Source organism: Melospiza georgiana, chromosome 12, assembly GCF_028018845.1.
Source record: "Melospiza georgiana isolate bMelGeo1 chromosome 12, bMelGeo1.pri, whole genome shotgun sequence".
Taxonomy (NCBI): Eukaryota; Metazoa; Chordata; class Aves; order Passeriformes; family Passerellidae; genus Melospiza; species Melospiza georgiana.
Window position 1 is genome coordinate 16,564,039 of NC_080441.1, and position 25,828 is coordinate 16,589,866.

Sequence of the window (25,828 nt, forward strand, 5' to 3'; positions counted from 1 at the left end):
AATCAAGATTGGAGCAGAATGAGAGCAGGGGCACAGTGTTTAAAATTTAACGAGCCCAGTGATTAAAAACTTCTGATCATACAATGATTTGTTACCATGGGACATACAGCTCTCAGGATCATTTTATAACATAATTTTTTAACCATAATTTATAATACTTCACATAGTTTTGATATTAATTTTTCTCCCCTCAATACCTGTTGGTGTTTAATTTTCACAGGGTTCTTTTATTGAGCTGAGCCACAACAATGACACTTGAGGAACTTTAAGGTGGCTTTCTCTGCACTGGTTGGCCCATAAACGCTGCAGAGAAATGGAAATAGGAAATAAAACACAAATTGCTCCAGTACAGTGAAGTTATTAAAATGGTACATACGCAGCCCCCAGGTTAAGCTGCTCTATAATAATAGGAGCTGAATTCAGCAGCTCCAAAGGCACAGAATAATTTCTTTTGGAGGCAAAGACATTCCTGGGTGGAAATGAGCACAGGAAAATTCTCTGCTATTAATTATTTTACTATTCCTTCATTGGGACAAAATGGGTGGAATTTTGTATAAAAATTCTTCATTTGACTCATCGTCTCAGCCACCTGGCAATAGTTCTGGCTGCTTCTGGAAGGAGCCAAGGTGAAGCTTGAGGGTTACACAACAATTTAGGAAAAAAGTAGAATAGAATAGAATAGAATAGAATAGAATAGAATAGAATAGAATAGAATAGAATAGAATAGAATACAATAATAATATAATTTACCTCTACCCTTCCTGAAACAGTTAAATTAGAGTTGTTTACAATATCAGGCTAAAATATGAAAATATTCATAGTGAGTTGAACTTCTGGAATCTTAATTAATCAAGTACATTGTATATGAAAGTAAATGTTTCTTGCAGGGACAGCCAGTGAAATTATCACTGCCATTTAGGTTTTTGAGATATTTTAACTTTTTTTTTTTTTTTTTTTTTTTTTTTTTTTTTTTTTTTTTAGATATTTTACAGAAAGAAGCAGCTGAACCCTCTGGATGTAGGAATCCACAGGACCAGAAAAAACCTGAGGATTTTAGGATTTTACCCACTGCTCTCGTTTAAGGTTGAGAGATGGTAGAGAGGGATGTACCTGAAAATTCACACCAGTCAGGGAGCTCCCCTTTCTGGTTGTTTCTTTGCAGGAACAGGACTCTGAATTACTGAAAAGTGGTAAAATTCAAGCGAGATTCACTGGGCAAGCAGCTGAGCAGTAACAAGCAGGACCTGCATCAGTAGTTGCATTGCGGACTATTTTCTCAACCTAAATATATTTATGCAAACATGCTGAAGGCTGAACCCTCTCCTTTGTTGCTGGGCCACAAATCAGTCTGCTCCTGATTTAAAATGCATGGCTAAGTTTAAAACTTTAGTAAGGGCCAATCTCTGAATAATCCTTTAAGGATTATTGTAATTAAGGGACTAATCCTTGGATGCTTCTTAATTTGTGTCCGTTTTAGAATGGAGTGCCACTTCTTTCATCACAAAAGAGAGAAGAAGAGGTGAAACTCACAAAGGTTTAAACATTAACAGCCTTTCCTGTCACCTCATGCATCTGAGCAACACAAACAGGTGGAATATTTAAAACCAGGAGGTCATTAAAACCAAACCCGAGCACAGAACCGCACCTCGGAAAAAAGCAAGGCTGAAAATCAAGAGAGATTTTAAACTGGAGATGTGTTGATGGTGAGAAACATTCTGTGTGCAGATAAGGCAAACACAGTTTAAGGACAGATATTTCAACTTGTGAAAGCTCTGTGCATGGACCCTCAAATGCTTGTTTGCATCAACTCTCCCCTGTCACGTTTTTATCTTCTTTTCTTTTCCTTGTCAGGATCGGGATGAAAGTGCTAGAGACCTTAGTTCGTGTTAGGGCTCAAATGTTTATTATTTCTTATCTATATCACAGTCTTGCAAGTCGTGAGTTCTCCAGCATTCTACTAACAAGCTACAAAATAGCTAACTATCCTTCTATGCAAGGTCTTTTAAGGTTAAGCTATCCAATGAAATGACACTTAAATTATTTTTACTTTTAATCCAATAACTAAACCTGAAGTTCTCAATGCAGACTTTTCTGTCCAATTACAAAATACCACCCAAACCCATGAAGAAAGTGAAGAAGAAAAACCAGCCACTGCCCTAAAACCTCCATCTTGCCCCATATATATTGCTGTATTCTAAAACCTTAAACTCTAAGTTTTCCACCCTGTGATATCACACACTTCGAATCAAACTACACACCCACAATCACAGTTCTATCATTCCATTTTGGAAGCCTTCTCCATGGTCTGAGGTCAAATGTGGTATTCTCTTGTGGGTCTGTGCCTTTCAGCACAGAAAGTTTAAAATTCTCAGCATCCAGGGTTCCAACACTCCCTTTCTCCCCAGCAGAAGCCTGTTTGAAGAATACATCAGTGACAGCAATTTCTCTAATCATCTCAGCATTTATATTTATTGTTTATCATGGTATGAGTGAATTGGGCAACCTAAGATTGAAAATTTAGCAGAGAGGGAGATGTTAATATAATTAAATAATCACTCCAGCATTTATATTTATTATTTATCACGGAATGAGTGAATTGGGAAGCCTAAGTTTGAAAATTTAGCAGAGAGGGGGATGTTAATGTAATTAAATTCTTGATGCACATGAGGGAAGCTTCATGGTCTAATCTGAGGAATGCTGAGGCTGAAGATGGGGCACAATGAGCAAGAGGAAGCAATGGGGTGGCAATGCTGGGCTGAAACCCCTGCCAGCAGTGAGGGGCTGCAGTTTGGGATCGCTGCCATTGCTTAAAGGTGCTGGTGGTCTCTGCTGGCAGCAGTCCTTGCTGAGCAGTGTGAAAAATGAGGCAGGAATACCTAGCAGTGCTACAAGGCTTGGAAACAGCCTCTCTTCCCAATTCCAGTCTTGATCTGGGCAAGATACAGACCTGGATGCCTCTGTTCCTGCATCTGTAAGATGAGAATGTTTATAAATATTTACAAAGGGGAAAACCCCATCCTAGGGATTGTTGTTACGAGCAGAGAGTGAGAAACAAGCAGTTGATGCATCTCGTGCTGTGTTACATTTGTGTGGATGTGCAGCACTGGAAGCTGAGTGAGTTGGAACAGGGCTGAGAAACCATTAGGAGACATGGGAAAAGGCTCACTCTTGTTTATACCCCTTGGAAATAGCACATCTTATTTTCACTTCTCCCTGAAACATGCAAGTATTACGAAGATTCCATGCTGGATGCTTTGGCAAGGCTGCGGGGGCAGGCGTTCATCATTCTACAGGCTCCATGACGATGATTGCTCCACGATACATATTTATCTTTAATATAGCTTACAGAGTTGGGATTTTTATTGTTGTTGTTGTTGTTTTTTGTGGGGTTTTTTCCCCTTTTCTCCATGACAAATTACATTGTGCTTTATGGAAATGTAACATTTTGTATGAATGGCTGGCAGCAGCCATGTTGCATAGCAATGAGCAAGACAGAGTAGCTCCACTCCTATTTGCAACTGGCTCAGACCTTTCCATTAGCAAATTAAAATCTGTTCAAATTTATTTACTAATATATTAGGAGAAGCTTCAGGCTAACCCCTGTTGACCTGTATTATATAGCAAACAACTGTAGCAGAGAAAATAATTAATAGAATGTATTGCACCTCCTGCTTGTTTCTCCATCACAGCCCGGGGTCGGCCGCAGAGTGGGTTTGCCATCTGCATTCTGTTACAAGGCCACATTTACTTAAAAATTGTCAATTATATTCTGAAATTACTTCCTTTAATTGAACTCTCTCTATTCAAGGCATCCCCTGTTTTTAAGGCTTCTGAAAGCATGTACATGAAAATGTTTTCTTTTTCAAAACTTAAGGGGAACTTGCTGAATTACCTGTGGATGCAAAAGGAGCAAATATGCAACAGGAATTCCTTGTTACATCAGTTATTCATTACTATTATCATATCATACTTGTGTCATTCAGGTGGAAAGTATTACAAGACTTTTTTTTTATTTTGTATTTGCTATTACAATGTTTTCCAGAGAAGCTGTGGCTGCCCCATCCCTGGAATTGTCCAAGGCTGGGTTTGACGGAGCTTGGAGCAATCTGAGATAATGGAAGGTGGAACTGGATGAGCTTTAATGTCCCTCCCCAAACCATTGGGGTGTTACCCTCATCCAGCCTTTTCACCCTGGAGAACAGCTAATTCTGAGCTCTTCATCTGATTGATAAAGGAGAAAGTGATTATGAGACGTAGAATGATAAAAAAACGGGGTGTGAGGAAAAAATGCAGTTTCCAGCTGCCCAGACTGAGGTTTAGGTGCTAATAAAAGCTGGGGATGTGTAAATGCTTCCTTTCTATCAACACAAACAGCTATAATAAAAGCTGTCAGAGGGTGGTCAGCTGGGAAGTCTTGGCCTTACACAACATATTCAAGTTTTAAGAAGGAAATCGACATGCCACTTTTACATCTCAGTGAAATTTTTAAAAATGTATATAGATATAGAAATAAATTTGCACATTAATGGCCATGGTGACAAATTTAACAAAGTGAATGTAAGCTTATTTTATTATTATATGAACAAAACAAATCATGATCTCTGGAAAACATACAATTCTTGACAATTTACTTAGTTTTTGATAACTTCCTTTCTGTATAAAGGTAAACCGATTAATTAATGAGTGCTAGATCATCACCCTTCAAATGCCTTTAGAAAAAGAGATTGTTAACAACATTATAATTATTTCTATAAACAATAGAAGATCTTCTTTAAAATAACTAGAAAATCAAGTCTGATTAGGTGTTTTTATTAAAGTGTTTCATTTACAGGAAGAAGGGGTATTAGCCATTACAGGTCGCTGTTGACCTCTTGTGGTCCCATTCTGTGGTTACAGCAAAACCCTAAGGCCAGCCAGGAGTTGGACATCGATGTTCCTTGTGTGTCCCTTCCAAATCAGGATATTCTATAATTCTGTAACTCTCTGATAGCCAGGAAATCCCTGGAATTCTCCCCTAAACCTTAAAAAGAACAAACCCAAGATTTCTTCTGCACCATATAAATGTGCTATAAATGGAATATAAATAAAATTGAATATAAATGGAATATAAATAAAATGATTTATTAGAACAGCTTCTTTCCTGTGGAGAGGCCTAAATGTTGATTTATCAATTATTATCAATTAATTTATCAATTAATGTACCAATTTATCAATTATCAATTCTTAACAATTGTGTTTAAATACATGCAAGACTAAAAAGATTTGCATTGCCAGCAGCTAGCTCTTTCTTTTCGAAAGTGGAAAAGAAAAAAAATTATTAAAAAAAAAAAAAATTGAAAACGATAGAATACAACACGATGTTCTTCTTCTCTATTAAGTATTCAGCTAACCACCAAGCAACAATTAGCAGCAGGAGAAAAGGCAATCAGGGATGTGCAGTGTAATTACTGTGCCCCAGGTCTCATCTGGAGGGCAGTGAATCCAGCAGGGATTGGTGCACTGCTTCCAGCAGCCTGACTGCAGTTCTGCTGGGTCAACTTATTTACACAGCAGTCTCCACCCCAGCAGGCGGGCAGACACTGAAAATCCATTATTTACTGATCACTGCTATTAATATTGTGTTAGAATGTGTTCATCTGTTGAAACAAAGCTTGTGGGGGTCAGTGCTTTGTTCTGGAGGGGAAAGGGGAGAGGAGGAAGATGAGAAATAGAAGAATGAAGATGCAGATTACTTTCAGCACTGATAAATCAGCATTTAGGCCCCTCCACAGGAAAGAAGCTGTTCTAAACAATCATTCCCTCTGGAAGCTCTACATGCTCATAACTTTCTGTGCTAGTGAAAGATTATCTGATAAAAATTCAATCTCTATATTCAAGTGAAAAAAATATGTTTAGAAACTCATCCTGGCATATTATCTGCTTTCTCACAAAACAAAACAAACCCAAACATGTTAATAAACAGCTGAAATAAAGCAGCACAGTTCTAAGTACTACTAAAAAAATAAACAGAGCAGAAGCCCCCTCCATCTCAATACCAGAAACTGGAATATTACTGAGAAAACAAAATTCTGTTGAGCTACACATATTTGTGAAGAAGATATTAATTTGCACTTTTATGCTAAGCAGGAACAAGGAGAACTGTAGGTGATCCCATGGGGTTTTTCCTCCTGAAATTTCATGTTCCTGCTACCTACAAAGACAAAACAACATTTCCCAGCATGAAAACATAGGCGTTGCTCAAAAGCAAAGAAATATTCTATACCATTGCTAAGTGAAAAAAAAAAAAAAATTAGTTAAAAATGAATAGATGCTGTTGTGTCTGCTATCCCTGTTTTACCTTCTGGCATGTGTCCCGTTTCCTCTGGCCCACCACAATTCCAGCAGCCTCACAGCGCCTGGTTCAACCACCTGTGACCTCTGTGCCACTCCAGGCTGCAGAACAGCCCCCAGCTGGTTTCCCCTGGCTGGGAGGGTGAATGGGCAAACAGGAGCCCTCTCCTGAGGAAATGAACACAATCCTAAACTGACTCCAGGAAACTGAGCTGTGCTAATTCACAGAAATGCCACGAGGTGGCAAGGTAGGATTGCATTAAACCCTTGTACTCACACAACAGCAGCGAGGGAAAAATCAAACTGCAATCACTGGGATGGGAAAGGTGCATTCATAAGAAACATTTATGCAATCTAATGTTCCTATCAAAAACAAAAAGAGTTTTGAATAATAACAATAATTTTGGAATTATTTCCTTTCTCTGTCTTTAAACTTAGCAGGATGCTCTCACACACTTCTCCATGGATAGGGTTGTCACACCCTGGAACAGGATTCCAGGAAGGTGGTGAAGTCTCCATCCCAGGAAATGTTCAAAATCCATGTAGGCATGGCAGCTGAGGACATGGTGTAGTGGTGAGCATGGTGACAGTGCTGATGCTTGGTGATCCTAGAGGCCTTTTCCAACCTTAATGATTCTATAATTCTATTTCGCTCGGTAGTTTCTGGTTTCTTTTAAACAATAGCAAAAATAAAGAACCTCATATTGTCACAGACATCTTTTATGGAAAATCCTTTCCTTAAGATTCTTCCTCCTGAGAAGCTGAGAGACCTCAGGAACAAAATGTAAACAATGGTTATCTGCTGCTGTGGAATGCAACAGGTGCATCTGTGATTGGTCTCATGTTGGATGTTTGTAATTAATGGCCAATCACAGTCAGCTGGCTCAGACTCTGTCCAAGACAGAAGCCTTTGTTATCATTCTTTCCTATTCTTAGCCAGCCTTCTGATGAAATCCTTTCTTCTATTCTTTTAGTATAGTTTTAATGTCATATATATAATAAAATAATAAATTAAGCCTTCTGAAACATGGAGTCAGATCTCCATCTCTTCCCTCATCCTCGGACCCCTGTGAACACAGTCACATCATATCACAGGTTTTAAATATGTAACCACAAAATATATATATAATGTTCACTTCCAGTGAAATGGACCCAAAACTACACGATTCAAATGCAAGTTAATGTTTTTTCCTTGGGGACCAAGCCAGGGTAGCTGTGGGAATACATGCCAGGAACTGTTCAGCATCTGCATGCACACATTTGTACCTGAGGGTATGGAGGATCTCCACCCTACACCCCAATGGCTCCAGTGCCAGAAATCCCATTACTTTCCCATGACTCTGCATTTTGCACACAATATTTGTGCCTTTAATTGATGAAGGGAACCTCAGGAGCACTCCCAGCTCCTCACTGGGAGCAGGACAGCTCCTTGGTGCCACTCCACCACCAAGAGCTCATGATTTATTGTTAAATGTGAATTTGTCCTATAACAGCACGGTGTCACTTGAAAACCGTCTTCTGGAGAAAATAAAGAGAACAAAACTGCTCTTCCAGGCTCTTTCCCTTTGTTCTGCCATGAAGATTCTTCGCTTGGTATTTTCGCTGTTTTCCAGAAAAGTGAAGCTCTGTAGCACCTGGTACAGGTGACCTTTGGGTCTGAGGAGGGACCCATGTCTCCCTCCTATCCCAGTCTCTCTCTTATCCAAGTCTCCCACATTCCCAGTTTCCCCCATTCCCACTTTCCCCATTCCCACTTTCCCCATTCCCAGTCCCCCATTCCCAGTCTCCCCCTATTCCCAGTTCCCCATTCCCAGTTCCCCATTCCCACTTTCCCCATTCCCAGTTCCCCATTCCCAGTTCCCCATTCCCAGTTCCCCATTCCCACTTTCCCCATTCCCAGTTCCCCATTCCCAGTTCCCCATTCCCAGTTCCCCATTCCCAGTTCCCCATTCCCACTTTCCCCATTCCCAGTTCCCCATTCCCACTTTCCCCATCCCCAGTTCCCCATTCCCAGTCTCCCCCATTCCCAGTTCCCCATTCCCAGTTCCCCATTCCCACTTTCCCCATTCCCAGTCTCCCCCCATTCCCAGTCTCCCCCCATTCCCAGTTCCCCATTCCCAGTCTCCCCATACCCGGGCCCTCCGCGCCTCAGGCCCCTCAGTCCCGGCCCGGCAGCGCCACCTGGCGGCCGCGGCTCACAGCCCCGCCCCCTCCCTGCCGAGCCCCGCCCCCTCAGCTCCGCCCCCACCACCGATTGGTGGGAGCGGCCGCGGGGCGGACGGAGGCCACGCCTCCCCGCGGTTATTGAGGGGCTGGTGGGGTCTGTGCTAAGATGGGTGGCTGGGTGGGGGACGGGGAGCGGGACCGAACCGGAGCGGCGGGGCTGGGGGTCCTGCGCACCTCGCCCTCTCCTTCTCATCCCTGGGGGAGGCGGGCAGCTCCGGCATCCTCCGCCTCACCGGGATGCAGCTGCGCGATGGGCCCAGCAGCGACAGCGCGGCAGCGGGTGAGGGGGCTCCTGCAGGGACGGGGCTGCGGGGCCGTGAGGGGAGGCAGCGGAGGCAGTCAGCCCCTGTGAGCGCGGCGGGGCGGCACGGGAGCGGCCGGTGCCTGCTATGTGAGGGTGTGGGGACAGCGGGGGCTCCGCCTTTGGGGCCTCTCCCTGCAGTTTTGCAGCGTGAGGGGAGCTCCGGAGCTGGCGCTCGGGCCAGTCAGAGCTCCGAGCTGAGGTGGGGTCGGACCTGCAGGGTGTGAGATCCCTTGCCGTGAAGCTGTCCCGGTCTGTCCTTCTCAGCTCAGCAGGAACATGTTCCAAGTGCCGAGGGATGCGTGATGGTAAAAGTAAACCCTGGACAGCTGCACAAGCAGGGCAAAGTAAAGCCATCCCATACAGTAGGAAAGCCCAAATGAGTAAATTTTTTGATAACATGCAAGGAAAGAGCTCTTCACATAACACCAAATGAAATTCTGGAAGAAGGGGTCATTCCTGAGTGCTAGTTATTAAAGTAACTTTTTTTTTCCAAATATATTTCCCAACAGGTGGATGCTCGTGGAGAAGGGAAGCTGCGGGGGATGAGAAGATCATTGCTGAATCAGGGCACACTGCAAACATGACGTGCTCTTCCATGCTTGAAGCTGGATAAAACTCCCTGCCTCAGCAGGTGGAAAGTGAAACGCAGGCCTGGAGCAATTCTGGTGTGTAATCCCCAGGCAGTGCTCCCCACTCCTCAGAAGCTCATGGCGCTTCTGGGCTTTGCTTTCTTGGTTCTGGTGATCTCAGTACCACATTTACACTGAAATGTGGTCCAAGAGCCCTGGGGCAGCTCAGAACCCTGCTCCACATTCATTGCTGGCATTTCTTGTCTGGATGGCTTGGTTTTACATGATGCCTTGTGCTCAAATGCCTTTCCTTACTCCTGCTCTTGCTGAGGACACTTAGTAGGTTGGAGCAGAAAAGGATGGGATTGCAAGGAACTTCTTTCCAAACTGGGAAAACACAAAGACCCTGATGAGCCAGTGTGCCTGGCAGTCTGCCTTTTTCACAGCTCCAGGGGCACAGCCTGCTCCTGCAGCCCCTCCCTGTCTGCCTGTCCCCTGCCCCAGGATCTGTATTTCCTGAAAATAAATGGAATTTCACCCTTCAAAAGTTTGCTTCAAAGTGACAGAGGAAAAGCTTAATAAAAATGCCAAGGTCATATTTTCTTTGCCTCCTAAAATAATACGACAGATCCAATATCTGTATTATTAACTATGAGTGTGAGCTTGTTTTCTTTTTAGGGGCTTTCTAATTTACCTGGGGCTGTTTTTCTTGTGCTGCACAAGCACATGGCTGCAGCCACTCCTGAGAGCCTGTGGGCAGCAGCTCTCTGGGACCAGTAGTTATTTATTGTCTTGGCTAAAGATGCCCTCTCACTGCAGAAATAGCTCTGTGAATGCTCCTCTCTTGGCAAACATTGTATTCTGACAAAATAATGTCAGTGTTTTGCAGAAAAGTCCCTTTGCAAAAGACATGTATTGTTCTGTTTTGAACTGGAGCAGTCCTCAGGCTGAGCAGAGACAAGCAGGATTTCTCCCAACATCTCCAGCACTGTCCTCACCTGCCCATTGGCAGTCCAAGATAAGGCTGCAAAATGTCACTAAAATCTTCCAGGAAGTGATTTAGCAGCAATAATACTTTAAAAAACCCCAAATTTTGATGGAGATGTAATTTCATGCAGCAGATCACTTTGGTTTGTAGGTAAAAGCTGGTGGAACAGAGTGTGTGATCACTTGGTGTTAGAAAAAAACCCACAAAAATAGCATGTTTGGCAAATTAGCTGCAATAACTGAGGTATCAAAGACAGTTACTGATGGGGTAATTTGGGTTATTTAAGTCTGTTCTGGGAAAATGAGGATTAGGAAGAGGCATAATTAAAATATGCAAAGCCAAGGGGAATAGAGAATAGATATTAAGTCACTTTAAATTAGTAATTCATGAGAGGGTGGAAGGGAGAGAAATGGATGAAATTATGCTCTGAAAGGGCCCTGATATTCCATTGTTGCAGAGAGAAAAGCTATTCAGAGCCTGAGCACATCTTCTGTGCACACAGAAATTGGAGAGGAGGAGGATTGAAGAGCTGTCTGTCCACTGAGGGAGCTGATCCTGCAGGGTTCCCTCACATCCAAGGGAATATGTTTTTGTAGGGGCATCAGGGATTTCCAAGCTCTGTGTTCTGTACATTGACAGCAGAGCTACAGGAGCTGGGCCAGGAGAGTCCTTAGCACCAGAGTCTTTCCCCCACAGTGTTCCCTGGTGTGCTGGAAAGTAATTCCATCAGGGTGAGGTTTTCCCTCTAATCTGACAGCAGAGACCATTTCAGCAAGATTTTGTTACTGAGCATCAAAAGTCCAGTGTTTTGTCTACCAACGGAGAAGAGATTTGTAATGGAATCAAAGAATCATCAGGAAAATGAGTTTTGTCACAGTTATATTTTCTGGAAAAATCCTTTTGCCTGGGATTTTGCTCCTGGGAAGCTGAGAAGCCTCAGAGAAAAAGGAAAACAATATTATCTCATTGCTTCTCCTCTATTTTGCTCATGTGGAATGTTTGGAGATTTTTTTTATCCAACAGGTGATTGTTTCTTTGGATTCTGTTATGAATTATTTTCATTCTTTGGCCAATCAGTGCCAAGCTGTGTCAGGGCTCTGGAAAGAGTAATGAGTTTTCATTATTAGCTTTTTAACCTTCTGTAAGTATCCTTTCTGTACTCTTTAGTATAGTTTAGTTTAGTATTCTTTTATATAATATAGTATCATAAAATAATAAATTAGACTTCTAAGAGCATGGAGTCAGATTCATCATTCCTTCCTTCATCTGGGAACCCTGCAAATACAGTCGAGTTTAGCCTTAAATTTTTACTCCATGGAAGTGAAGAATTGATTTCCATGATGAGCTCCATGCAGAAAGAGGAGCTTTGCATCAGGAGGAAGGTTGACATCTCACTGCCATAAAGGGATCTCCAGAATGAGCCAAATGGAGCATCCAGCTGCTGCAGGAGCAGCCTGGAACCATTCCACAGAGTGTGAGCCTGCAGCTGCTGCCACTGTGATGTCAGGGCCCGTTGGGGTGCCACTGAAAGGTTGGCACATCCCTGCAGTGCCAACAGGACACTGCCATTCCTGCAACCCAGACCACCTCGATGCCCCTTCTGCTGGCATTCCAGGAGGATCCTCCTCCTCCAGGAGTTCTCAGTGGGCTGCCTGCACACCAGCAAGGGTTTTAGCTGAATTTTGGGTTATGCAGCTCTGCAAGTTCTAGCACAGCTCTGCAGAAATGATCCAGCAAGTTGTTGCCACAGTGCGTGATTTTCTGTCTGCCGCATCTGCGCTGTATTTTGACCCAGATAAACCCTGGCTGCTGACAGCTCATCTGAGGAGTGAGTAGTGCTTTGCCCTAGGTGCAGCATACCTGGCTTTGGGATCACTGTGGCCTTTCTGCTCTTCCTTAGGAACTGAGCTGAGTTTGGAACAGCAATGACACTGAGATGGCATTGGTTTGGTAGAGCTCCTGTCAACAGCTTCTGCTAAAAGGGGTGTCTCAATGGGGACAGCATTTGGAATGTGGGGAGCCCTGTGGGGGTTCCATTCCCTATGCACGACAGTTTGGGGAGTCTGTAATTCCCTCACTTTGCTCTTTCCAAAATGCAGCCTGGAAGAGCTTGTCAGAAGTGCTTACAAAAACTGTGCAATTATCTTCAGAACTGAGGGAAAAGATCTTTTTCCCCCCATAATTAAAAGATTTTACTAACCACCTGTGCTAAAATAGTGATAACCTTCATGAGGAGATGTAACTTCCCAATAGTGTATGCTCCTGAACCCAGGAGCTGTTCCTGTGCAGTATCAGAATAGAATTCACACAGCTAAGGGGATTTTGGGAAGGCTTTTCTAGGGAAGCATTTTCAGCAAGCTAAAGAGAACCAACATATGCAATTTAATAGTAGGAAAACTTCTTTAGCTCTTGGGCAGAGCAGAATCATTGATTATTAAAGAACAATTTGCATTTTCTTGACTGAGTTTCTACTTATTTGCTGGTGAAACAGCATAAAAAATAGAAAGGTATAAAAAAAAATAATCTGGTATTTTGTCCCGTTCTGTTCCTTACTGTGGAAAAGAACTGTTGCTCCTGGAGGGATTTGGTGAAATAAAAATGCTCTTTTCTTTGGGCTGACGTGTTCCATGGAGGATGCCCCACAAGAGGCAGTTTTCTAACAGCATCTGGTTCATCTTCTCTTGCCCACTGCAGATCTGATCATCCAGTTATCCAGAGGTGGATACATGGCAACCTGTCCTTTGGTGAGTGGGAAAGGAACCTCTGACATTCCTAGAGTTTAAGGACTGTGGAGTAAGCTGTGAATGAGCTTTGCCTGCTCCAACAGCGTGCCACCCTGAAAAAATGTCCATGTCTGGTTTTGCAGCAGCAGCAAAGGGATCCCTGGCTGTTTCCTCAGTTTCTGTTCAAAGCTTTTAAACAAATTAAAGTCTGGTTTTGCTGGGGGAAGATTGTGGGTTTAGCCATGGTGGAATATCTAATTCACAGCAATTTTCAATACTGTATGACTGCCCCATTTTAATTTAGTTTTAACAACTTAGAACTCCCTTTCTAGCAAGTTTCATGATTTATCTTTAGTACAGCTGGATATATAGCTGAGCATAAATAAGGTTATAATTGATAATGTAACTCACTGGAACCATTGAAAGGAAGTTTTAAATAACAATCCACACTGATAAATGTTGGGTTGCAGTAACAATCCTAGAGAGAGGCATGACATCCACTGGCCAAATTTATTAGGGTTAATATTAAGCATTTTAAATAGAGCAACAGTGAGGTGTGAAGGTGTAAAATGGTGCCTTTGATTTGCTTCAGTTCTCTAAGTGGCCTTTAAGCTTTAAAGCAGGTGGAAACATCAAATTTGGGGCAACTTGATGTAGTGCTCTGCCCCTGCAGGGCAGCAGCTGGGGTTGTTTCAACCCCCCATAATTTATAGATATTTAAATTGTACTGGGACATGTGCAACAGAGAATTGAGGCTGTAGGACCATATGCATGTCTAGATCAGTTTCTGATGTCAAAGCAGCTGAAAGTTGTGTGTAACTATCAAACCTCCCAAATGGCAGAAGGGAGACTCTCACTCCTGTCCCCAAGCCACAACATTGCCACCAGAACCTCAGCTGGCTCTTTCCCTTCCTGGACAAGAGGATAATGAGAAGAAGGTGGACAAGGAACCTGCAGCTGTTTCCTCAGGAGGATCAGTAAGTGCCAGCTTTGGTTACCATTGGTGCAATTCAGAGTTTCTGCCATTCAGCAGCTGCCATTCACAGCTGGAGTCCTGCCATGACATTGTGCTTCACCCCAGCCAGTGGCACCTGGAAAACTGGGTTTGAATTTCCCTTTTAGTCATTAGTTTCCCTTGCAGCATACAGGAGAAATTGTCTCCTGGATGTACCTGCCCCTCTGCACAGATTATTTGAGAAAATCCATGAAAATTGAACATGTAACTGGCCATGAACTTGCTTTGGTTTTATTCATTCAGTTTGTGATGTGGACAGCAAAAAGCTGTTTAGAGCAGTGGATATGGCTGACAGGCGTCTTCCTGAGGGTTTGCATTTGGAATACAAGCTCAGGGTATCCCTGCCAGCTCCCTTCCTGACACTGATTTCTCATCACAGATCCACACGAGCTCTCTGCTGGGAGCTGAAGATGCAGATGATGAGACACTTCTCCTGTCTGACACCCTCAGCAGAAGCTCAGGTCCTCTGGACAAACCCAGGGTCCGGCTGCAGAAGAAATTCTGTGTGACAGAGGAAGTGCTGGAACAGCTGAGTATGTGTGCTGTGCCTCTTGTCTGGTGTGTGTGTCCCAGCCTCAGCTGCACCAAAGGACACAGGAAGCAGAATTCTCTCTGGGCATTCCTCAGGGCAGCTCAGACTGGGTTCAGTTTCCCTGCCCTTCCATCTGTGCTGAAGGCAAAAGCAGGGATGGTTTCTGATTCAGCAGAAGGTGCTGTGACCTAGTGAATGAGCTACTGAACTCCTGAGTGCTGATGGCCTAATCAAGCAGGATATTTGGGTTCCTAAATTCTCTTTAGTCCCCTGACAAGACATTGGAGCAAAAATACTTCACAGCAACCTCTTAGACTGAAGACAAGCAGTGTGGTCCTTCAAATGGCACAGGCAAGGTTATCACCAGAACTTAGCCTGGTAACCCATGATGAGGGTCCTGGATCCTAAAGCCCCATCATTATTGATTATAACATGAGATGTTCTTTAAAATCATAAAGACAATCCTTTGGTGAACTGCTGAAAGTTGGGAAGGTCCCCTTCTCTCCTGGAAACACTTTGCACCGTTTCTTAAAAATGAATCCCAGAACCCAAGGTGCATTAAATCTTCAGAAATATTAAACCTTTTGTTGAATCACACAAAGGGTTTATTCCCAGGAAAATAAAGGCTGTGTAGTTTTAAATCTCCTAAATATTTGTAGAAAACAAACTCTTGCTTTGGTACCTGGTCTTTCCTGTCTCTTGTGAATATTTCTGCTGGTGCTTTGTTTCCTGTCAAGGTAAGTCTTCAAAAAGAAATATATGTGGAAATATCTGTGCTTTGGAGCTGCCTCTGTTGCTATTGTTGCCCACAGAGGGCTCACAGCCAGACAGTGGGGCTGCATCTCCCATCTGCTGGGGGGTGGTGTCTGTTTGAAGTGAGCATCCTGCATTTCATTTCTTTCAGGGGGCATTGTCAACGAGGGGGACCCTAAGACCAAATACATTGATTTTGTTCAAGTTGGCCAAGGGTAAGTCCCATCCCAGTTACTCCTACAAAGCCATGGCTGGGCATTTTGCTGCTGTAATATCAAGTGTGAATCCAGGCAAGCTCCAAACATGATGTGGGTTTAGATCCTCCATCTCAGTACAGGTCAGAATTAATAATTGTGGTCAGAAGGTGTTGTCAAAGAAAACTCGATGCTGGCAATGCCTCACCTGCAACAAGGAGCAGGACCTGAAAAATCTCCCATCCCTCAAACCTTATTGCCTAAAAGAACACCTTACCACTCCACAGCTGTCAGATAAAAGTTCTCAGTAACACTTGTTTCAAATATTTTGCTAAAAAAATATTTGGTACTCTGGATTATACACTTGCAGGACCTGCAAGATCTCTCATCCCTCAAACCTTATTGCCTAAAAGAGCACCTTACTACCCCACAGCTGTCTGATAAAAGTTCTCAATGACATTTATTTCAAATATTTTACTTAAAAACCTTCAGTAATCCAGATTATAACCACATCGTTTAGCAATTGAAACTGGAGGTGAAATAATAAACTTTTGCACTGTCATACAAAATCCCACCCTGTGTAGTCTGCAGCATGCATTCTGTGGGAAAAAAAAGACACACAGAGATACAAAAAGAAGGAAAAAACCCAATGCAATAAGGCAAAATTGATAAAATTTAAATATTTCTCAGTTTTTGTAGGCACACCCTCCCCCTGCTCTTAGGTTTTGAAGATCTGTGCTCCAGCTCTTTTTCTTCAGAGGGCTGCTGTGCTGCTGTTTGAAGACTAGATGAACCAAGGTGTTTTAAAACACTTCATGCAGCAGAGATCTCCTGTCTGGGCGGGCTTTCATCCCCAGCACCTGAACTGCTTCTCCTTTCTTCACTGCTCTTTTGTTTCCAGGGGTTTCGGGACTGTTTACAAAGCCACGGACCCAGCTACAGGAGATGTGGTGAGTGCCAGTGTGCTCCCAGCACACTGAGCGGCTCTTCAGGGCTTTCCCCTCTGCTGTGAGTTCTGCTGGAGCTTTGGGTGCCCAGTAGAGCTTTCCTGCACAGCCTTTCCTCAAGCACAGAGCAATGGCAGCCTGCAAAAAACTCGTTTTGGACAGGCTTTGTTCCTACTCAGGTGCAGAAAGAATGCTAGAGGGCCAGTGGTGTCTTTAAGAGAGGGACATAATTAAGGCTTAAAATACCAGAGAATGGGTTATTTCTTTAGAAACCCAGAAAATAATTGCAAATCTGAACTGTGGAGTTCAGATTGCTCATGGAGTAGCAAAATCGAAGTTCAAGAGCTGAGAAATTTTGTGGGATCATATTTTTTTTGTGTGTGTGTAACTCCTATGATCGTTTAGGATGGGATTTTATCCATCGTGTGCACATGTGTTTGCTTTGTTATGCAACCAAGACAAGCAGCAATTGCTGAAATAATGGCCAAACCCCATTGAATTGCTGAAGGATTCCCAGCTGTTTTGATGTATTTTCGAAGTCACAAAATCCTGCTTTGCAAAAACCTGTGTGAATAACAACAGAGGTGATAAACTGAGGCCATCAGGGAAGAATGTGGGTGCAGGGTGTTGTCAGAGATCTGTGGGTGATAGTTAAGGGAAATTTTTGCAGAGTTTAGAAGGCAAAATGTGTCTGGCAAGTGTCCTGTAAGTGGCACCTAAACAAGTGGTGAAACCAGCTGTTGTCCTGTCACTTCCTGAGCCCTGGTGTGTGGTCACAGGGCAGTTGGCACAGCCCGGCCCCATCATTCCAAAAACACTCTTTCCATGATCATTTTGCTCTATCCAAGCTAGGCACCCCCAATGCACCAAATAATGTGCTCTGACTCCATGATTCAGAAGGTTGAACAATTGCTTTATTAAAACTATAATATATTACACTAATACTATATTATAACTATACTAAAGAAAACCCATAACTGTCTCCAGACAAACACAGCTTTGAGTGATTGGCTAATCACTCAAAACCACTTTCACTTGTGTCCAATTAACAACTCACTTCAGGTCAACAGTCTCCATAACACATTCCACATGTGAAAAAACAGGAGCAGTGAATAGGGATAAGAATTGTTTTCTCTTCTTCTCTCTGTGCTTCTCACTGCCTTCCCAGGAAAAATCCTTGGGGAGTTGTGCCTGCTGCTCTCTGTGAAGAGAGCTGTGGCCACAGTGCTCTCCTGCAGCAGAACTTCTGGAGCCCCTGGGCTCCACTCTCATTTCAGGTGGCCCTAAAGAAGATGCCTCTGCGCAGACGGAGCAGGAAGGAACTCCTTGTCAACGAGATTCAGATCATGAAGGAAAACAGGCATCCCAATATTGTCAATTATATAGACAGGTGAGTGGTTCTGCTGTTAGCATGGGAATGTTTGTTCACACACAGCAAGGCAAAGGTTAAAAAACCCCTTTGGGCACTGGCAGAACATGGAGCTCTTTCTTATTTCTCTATTCATCTCCAGTGGATGGGTGGAGATGGCCTTGGGTCTCCATTAATCTTTTCTGATGTATGTAGTTGGAAACCTCTTTTCAAAAACCTGGATGTGCCATGTCTTACTGAAACAACAGCCTGTCAGTTCATTACCTCTGTGTTGTTTGGGGGGTTTGGTTTTTACAGGTTGATCATATTTTCTATGCCTTAACAACAAGTGCTGATAAACCATCATAGAAATTATCTCCCTTGGGCTGTTTTCCATTTTTCATTGCTGTGGAAGTCAGGAAGACTAAATTCTCATTTGGAGATCCACATAATTTGCCAGGTTTTACATAGTTTTTCCTGTTTCTGACTGTATTTTATGCAGTATTTTCAAAATGGTTGGCCAACAGCTGTCCTCAGTGCTGCAGAGCCTCCTCCCACAGATAACTCTGGAGTTGTGTTGCCTTGTTCCTGGAGTGAATGGTGGAAGTGATAAATTAAGATAATGATTCAGTTGATGGCAAGTGTCCTGGTTCCAGATTGGTCTCTGCTGTTACTAAATTGCATTTTTCATTTCATTTCTCATGAGCCTTTCTCATTTAGACTGCACAGGTTCCAAATACTCTGTAGCCTACAAGGAACGTCTCTCCATTTCATTCTGCCTCCATTTACAAGTGACCCAGAAACAAAACCCCCCTGCAGTCTTTCCCACAAGGTAATTTAGCTGTGCACATTGATCTCCATGCCATTGTTTTCTTCTCTCAGCTACCTGGTGAATGAAGACCTGTGGCTCGTGATGGAATATGTGGATGGAGGCACTTTAACCAGTGTTCTTGTCCGAGTCTTAATGGAGGAAGGAATGATAGCTGCTATCAGCAAGGAGGTGAGGGACCCTGCTTGGGCTTCCAATAGCTTGGACAGGAGTGACTTCTTGTTCAGAGCTTTATTTCAGTGCTGCTGTTATGAAATGTAAAATAAAAGGGTGTCTTGGTTTGAAAAGACAGGTGTCTATTAAGGAAGGCAGGAGCTTCTCTTGAAATGGAAAATGTAAACCCTCTCTCTCTGAATTATTATAATTTTGAAATTAAGAGGCTCTCAGGAAAGATAGAGGAATAGGAATAACAGTTCTTTACTAGGAAAGTTAAAAATGCAAATGAAACAGTACACTGCCAAAAGAACCACAGGCAGTGGAGGACAGAAAATGGGCAAAGTCTTGGAGGAGATGGTGTCACTCACAAAGATGCATTTTGTAAGAAATGGACTTAAAGAAACCCCAAAAAGCCGTGCCACAAAATCACAAAGTGTACCTAGATCCACACCTCTATTCCCTATGGCTCTTCTCCCTTAACAGAATTTCCTTTTGTCAGAAGATTTGACTAGGAAAACATTCCATTTTTGTGAGGTGTTGTGAACTGTTTTTACTACTTGTAATAACCATCCCGGCTCTGAGTATTCCTGTAATGCAATGCCATGCAGCAGAGAACCTGTCCACTTTATAGCTTTGCTCTCAATATTTGTTACTCATTGTTTTCTCATCTAAATGTACATTTGCAAAATGTGTGTCAACCTAAGACAAAGGGCATCTAAGTGAGCCTCCTGCCAATACAACTGCATTTCCTATACTCTGTTATTAGACACTTTTGTCAGTCTCTTTTTTAATTTATTTAACATTCTAAACTTTGCCTCATTAAACTGGAGCATGTCTGCACTGCATTCTTGGCCAGTAAAAGCAAACCTGCTGGTGGCAGAATTTTAAACTAACGGCAAATTAAAACAGAGACTCATTTCTCACAGCCCTCAGCTTAAAAGGAGAGCATTGCATCCCAAATGGTGTTTGTTTCTGTAAAGTGACTAATGTGCTGCTTAATGTGCTGTTGAGGCCAACATAAAACCTCTGTCATGCAGCCTCCCACACAAAAGTGATCCACCTCATAATGGAGGGAGAGATTTTTTTTTTTGGTAAACTTTCCTTTGTCACCTGGATGGAGAGAGCAGAACCACTGCAGCCATTCTGGCTGGGTTAGGAATGGACAGTCTATAGCAACAATTGGTGTTTCACCTAGAAATTCAATCTTTTAGGGCCATTTCCTTGTCTTGTGTGATGAAATGAGGTTTACTAACTTTTACCCTCATGGGTTTTGTCTCAGTGCCTCAAAGCCCTGGATTTTCTTCATTCAAAGAATGTGATCCACAGAGATGTCAAAAGTGACAATATTCTTCTCGGGATGGACGGCTCTGTGAAACTGAGTAGGTGTTCTTGGTCGGGCACAGCATCCCTGTGTTCTCAGACACAGAGTGGGGAATTCTTGTGCTTGGTTCCATGGTTCAAGCTGGCTTTGACAGTATTTTTCTTTTCCTCCTCAGCTGATTTTGGCCTGTGTGCTCAGCTGAGCCCGGAGCGGAGCACACGGTGCACGATGCTTGGCTCTCCTTACTGGGTAGCACCAGAAATTGTGAAAAGAAAGGAATATGACACCCAAGTGGACATCTGGGCCCTTGGGATTGTGGCCATTGAAATGCTGGAGGGAGAACCTCCATACTTTAAAGAAAGCCCCATCCAGGTAAGGTGCAAACACTGTCAGATGCCACTGTCTTGCCAATCTGTCCCATTCTTTGTCTCCCATGAACCAAAATCCCACTTAAATCAGCCTGAAATAGTTCCACCAAGGCCTACTTCTAGAAATGTCCCTGCAGAACATCTCATCAGAGGAGAAGTGACCTGTGCCAGTGCAAAAATGTGCCTTTTTTTCCTCCAGCACTGTTTGAGTTCCTCCTGCTGTGTTTGATCTCTCTCTGAGCTGGAGCTGGGAATGACAGCAGCAAGTTTCTCCAATTGGGAAATTATTATGAAAAGCATTACAAGCGTATCTGCAGGCCCAGAAGCCTCTTCAAATTCTGACCAGTGTCTTTAAGGGAGGGTCACTGGTTCTAGTGATGCCATAATTATGTATTACCATAAAAATTTCTAAAAGTATATTTGAGCAAAGCTACTTGTAGTAAACATATTTTGAAGCTTTCAGTTTTAGATCCTAATTCCTTAAAATGAAATTATGAGTTCTTATACCAAACAAGCAAGGAGTAGTGGAAGAATGTATACCAGGATAAAATCTCATGGCTATTAGCTGAAACCAGGTTAAATGCTGCACAGTTAATTCCCGAGGAATACAACAGTTTTGAAGATTTGAGTCTTCTACTCTTTTTTAAAAAGTTCCTAGACTTTTCTTGGAAGACCACTTTTGGATTGCTTTTGCCTTGTATAAGGCAGCAAACCCAGATGAAGAGAATGATTTCCAGATCCCAGAATATTCTGAGTTGGGAGGGATCACCAAGTCCAGCTCCTGAGTGAATGGCCCATCTGGGGATTGCTGTTACCAGCACCATGCTCTGACCAGCTCGGCTACACTCAGGCTCATTGTCATCACTGCTCTGGAGGCTGACAGTTCCCTCCTTCCTTGCCCTCAAACGCTGATCACAGCCCCTCGAGAGGCACCAGGAGCTCTCAGACAGCCAGGAGGGGCCTGCAGTGGAGCTGTCAGCCCAGGGATGGTCAGTGGCTGCCCCGTGCTTCCTCTGTCCCCAGGCTCAGCGCCTGATTGCCCGGAACAGGTACCCCCCTCTGAGGATGCCCAGCAAGATGTCAATTCTGTTCCACGCCTTCCTGCACTCCTGCCTGGACACCAACCCCAGCATCCGCTGGACAGCCAGGGAGCTCCTGCAGGTACAGGCCCAGGGGCTGCAGGGGGAAGTCTCCTCTCCTGATAATCCCCTGTTGTGAAGGTGTTCACAGGGGTCTGAGGATGAGGGAAGAGATGGAGATCTGACTCTGTGTTTCAGAAGGCTTGATTTATTATTTTATGATATATATTATATTAAAACTATACTAAAATAATAGAAGAAAGGATTTCATCAGAAGGCTGACTAAGAATAGAATAGGAAAGAATAACAAAGCTTCTGTCTCAGACAGAGAGTCTGAACCAGCTGACTGTGATTGGCCATTAATTACAAACAACTCTATGAGACCAATCACAGATGCACCTGTTGCATTCCACAGCAGCAGATAACCATTGTTTACATTTTGTTCCTGAGGTCTCTCAGCTTCTCAGGAGGAAAACTCCTAAGGAAAGGATTTTTCATAAAGGATGTCTGCGACACCCAGTCTGGGTGCTTTGCAAAGTAGAATCATACAAGAATTTGTATGATTCAATGGCTTGGAAGGGACCTTTAAAGTCCATCTGGTCCAACCTCCCTGCCATGAGTGAGGATGTCTTCAACTTGATCAGGTTGCTCAGAGCTCTGTCTGACCTGACTTTGGATGTTTTCAGGGATGGGGCATCCAATACCTCTCTGGAAAACCTGTGCCAGTGTTTCACCACCCCTAGCATAAACAGTTTCTTCCTTAGACCTAACCTGAATCTCTCCTCTTTTCATTTAAAACCATTATCCTTTGTCCCTTTGCCCCTTTGCAACAGGCCCTACTAAAACTGGGTCCCCTTGAAGTTTTGAAAGGCTGCAGTAAGGTCTCCCTGAGGCCTTCTCTCCTCCAGCCTGAACAATCCCAGTTCTCTTGGCCTTTCCTCAGAGGAAGGGTGTTCCATCCACCCTCTGACCATTTCTGTGTTGTATTTTGGGAGTGCATTCAGTCTTAGCTGGTGGCAAGAGAACTGCAGTAGAATGGTGCCAAAATGGTGTTGGTGGAAAAGGAACCCAGTCCCAGCCCAGCAGTCAGAGATTTGGCTGTTCTTGTCTTGGTGCTGAAAACCTGCACCTCAGTGTTCTTCAGAACAGCACAGCCCTAAATCCTCATGGGATCAACCTTTCTTAGCGGTGCTGGAGTTCCCTGTGGAACAGCCTGCACTCATCTTTTCTGACAACTAAAGCAGCCCCTACCTTTAGAAAAAAGGAACCTAAGTGAGTCCTTTGAGTTTCCTGAAATGGAAAAAGCCCTAAGGCAGCAAGTGGCATTCCCAGAGTGCTGGCAGGGTCAAAATCCCAGCCAGCTGAAGACACCTTGATAAATTGATTATTGCCTCTGACAGCAAGGTCTGAATATTAAAACTGAAGTAGAGATGGTCCCCCTCAGTCCTATTTATGTGTATTTCTGGTAAGCAGAGAATTCATGCTTCCTCTTGTGAGAAACTGGCTTTGGAAAGTAACAGTTTCTCTCTTTCTTTCTTTCTCTCTTTCTTTCTCTCTTTCTTTCTCTCTTTCTTTCTCTCTTTCTTTCTCTCTTTCTTTCTCTCTTTCTTTCTCTCTTTCTTTCTCTCTTTCTTTCTCTCTTTCTTTCTCTCTTTCTTTCTCTCTTTCTCTCTCTCTCTCTCTCTCTTTCTCTCTTTCTTCCTTCTTTTTTTCCCCTTGGGCAGCATCCATTTTTACGAACAGCCGTGAGTCTCTCTGTCCTGCCTGACTTGATCTGTATAGCCAGGAAAGTCTGTCAGACCACGGAAACAGCTCAGGACAGCAGTGCCAACACACAGGAAAAGAAGGAATAAAATTTTCACTCCTTTGGGAGATTTGCTCCCTTCTCACCCAATGGTTCCATTCACTTCTGAATTATTGGTTGCTTCTCAAAGATGCAAAGTCCCAATTATGGGGGTTTTGGAATGGTTTGGAAATGGGGAAGGGTCTCCTTCATTCATCAGCTTCATTCATCAGCCACGCTGGCTCTGAAATGCCCATGGGCTGGGATTTGCCCACTTGTGGCACTTCTGGGTGAGGGAGAAAGTGCAATGCATTTCCAGCCAAATGGGGGAGGCAAAACATCCTGTTGGATACACACAATCAGCTGGGACTGTGGAGTGTTTGGGGAATTCACTGTCCTCCCTCCACCTGGCAGAACACATTGACAAAAAAAAAAAAAAATAGAGATTACAGAGGAAGATATGTATATAACATAGATTGTTAAATGGGGGGGGGATGGGGGTGTGCAAATGTACATAGACACGTGATATACTGGATAATTATTACATGTGTAAATATACATGTATATAATTATTATATGTATAAATATTTATAGAATATACATACTATTATATATACTATATATGTATATACACTATATATATAATGTTTTTATATAATTATATGTATAGATAGTGTGTTACAGAGCTATGGACATACATTTACCTTGTACCTTATATTGTCCCCTATGCACAAATGCCCCCATAACTCTCCTGAACTGTAGTTCCTTATATAATGCTCCTTTTATATATATATATGATATAAAAAATATGTATCAGTATATACATATATGTATGTACATATATGGAATATATATCAGTATATACATATATATATTGGGGGTGTGTATATATAGTGTGTGAATATATGTATAAATGTATATATGTGCATATATCAAAAATATATTAAATTTTTATATTAATATATGTGTATATATATGTATGTGTGTATATATATATATATATGTATATATATATATGTATAATTTTTATATTAGCTCACAGGTGCTTCTATACCTGTTAGACAGTGTGTAGAGAGCTATAATAGCGTGTATAGGGCAACTCTATAAATTAAACACCGTTTTTATCCGGGTGTGTTGCACCCACCGCGGGCAGGTGTCGGCACCTGGCCCTGGTCACACCTGTGTGGGTGGACACCGAGCGCCCTCTCGCGGCCGCAGCAGGCGCAGAAATCACTAAAATTGAAATTTTTTGTAACATTTTATTTAGGTCACTTCGTATTGAAAAGTTCCAAAATGTTGCAATGAAATATTTTACACACTTTCCCACCTGTTTTTATTTTTGAGGTGGTTCGAGTGTGTACATAAATGCAGCCCTTCTCCCCTCCCAAAAAACCAACCCCAAGATATTTTCCCACGTGCTGATATTGTTACAAAATGAACAATTTTAAGTACCAATGTTAAAAGCAGGCAGCAGCACAAGCCCCTGTCAGTCTGCCCTTGCCTGGCTTCACCTGGGAAGGCAGAAGCATCTGTAAACCAGCAGAGCCAGCTGTGTTCCCAGGCTGGATCAGCTCCCCTTATGGGTAAACCCCAAAGAGTTTTCCCAAAAATAATCTCTGCAGAGGTGCAGGCATCCTGCTGAGCCTCCTGCAGCTCCCAGCCCTGCCAGTCCCTCAGGGCAGCACTGGCCAGCAGTGCCTGTCCCCATGCCACAGGGACAAACTGGGGCAATGTCTGGAGCTGGCACAGGGATCAAGGCCTAGAAGTGACCCTGTCTGTGCCCCCCACCCTGAATTCCCACTTTGCCAGCTTGTACATGCCTGAAAACTGCTGGTTCACTCCCTGTGTCCCACTGATGCTGGGGACAGCCCTGGACAGAGCCTGGAACAGGCTGGTGCTGCTGGCATTGGGGCCAGGGCTGTGTTGGCTGCAAGGAATGAGCCAAGGGACTCCCCTCCTGCTTGGGGCTGAGCTGGCTTTGTGCCCTCAGGGGGCTCAGGAGCCTTCTCAGCCAAATTGTGGGGCAGGGAGGCACAAACCTCTGGTGCCATCTCGGTGTGGAACGTTTTTCAGGATAAACACTGATCTTTGGGCAAGCCATGCCCTGGGAATGGCCCCCATCCCATAGGGAACACTGCAGGAAGCAGCTCCCACAGCCTGGAGCAGAGTGTGAGGAAAAGCAAAGCAAACAGCTCTCAGTGCAGGACGAGGGCAGCCCTGACCTTTGCAGTTCCCCTCATCCAAGCTCTGGTCTGCACGAGACAGTTATGCTTTATGCTTTTTTTATGCTTTTAAAGAGAGAAATCTCAGTTTACAAACATTTCTGGAGTCAGCAGCCCTGCAGCCATGACACAGAGAATGTC

The 25,828-nt window shown here is 43.4% G+C and overlaps 1 protein-coding gene across 2 annotated transcripts; it reads left to right on the forward strand.

Moving 5' to 3' along the window:
- The first annotated feature begins 8,768 nt into the window (after window positions 1-8,768).
- Window positions 8,769-23,920, forward strand: LOC131088392 (serine/threonine-protein kinase PAK 3-like). Of its 2 annotated transcripts, XM_058032410.1 has the most exons (8): window positions 14,673-14,688; window positions 15,592-15,655; window positions 17,859-17,971; window positions 18,812-18,929; window positions 20,194-20,293; window positions 20,411-20,607; window positions 21,627-21,764; window positions 23,407-23,920. In XM_058032410.1, exons 3-8 carry the CDS (start codon window positions 17,874-17,876, stop codon window positions 23,533-23,535), a joined length of 780 nt encoding a protein of 259 aa, XP_057888393.1. In that variant the 5' UTR covers window positions 14,673-14,688; window positions 15,592-15,655; window positions 17,859-17,873; the 3' UTR covers window positions 23,536-23,920. The 2 variants fall into 2 exon arrangements, with proteins under 2 accessions (XP_057888394.1, XP_057888393.1); XM_058032411.1 differs by lacking the exons at window positions 18,812-18,929; window positions 20,194-20,293; window positions 20,411-20,607; window positions 21,627-21,764; window positions 23,407-23,920 and adding exons at window positions 8,769-8,836; window positions 13,112-13,161; window positions 13,983-14,117 and having other exon boundaries at window positions 14,535-14,688; window positions 17,859-17,878.
- The last annotated feature ends 1,908 nt before the right edge of the window (window positions 23,921-25,828 follow it).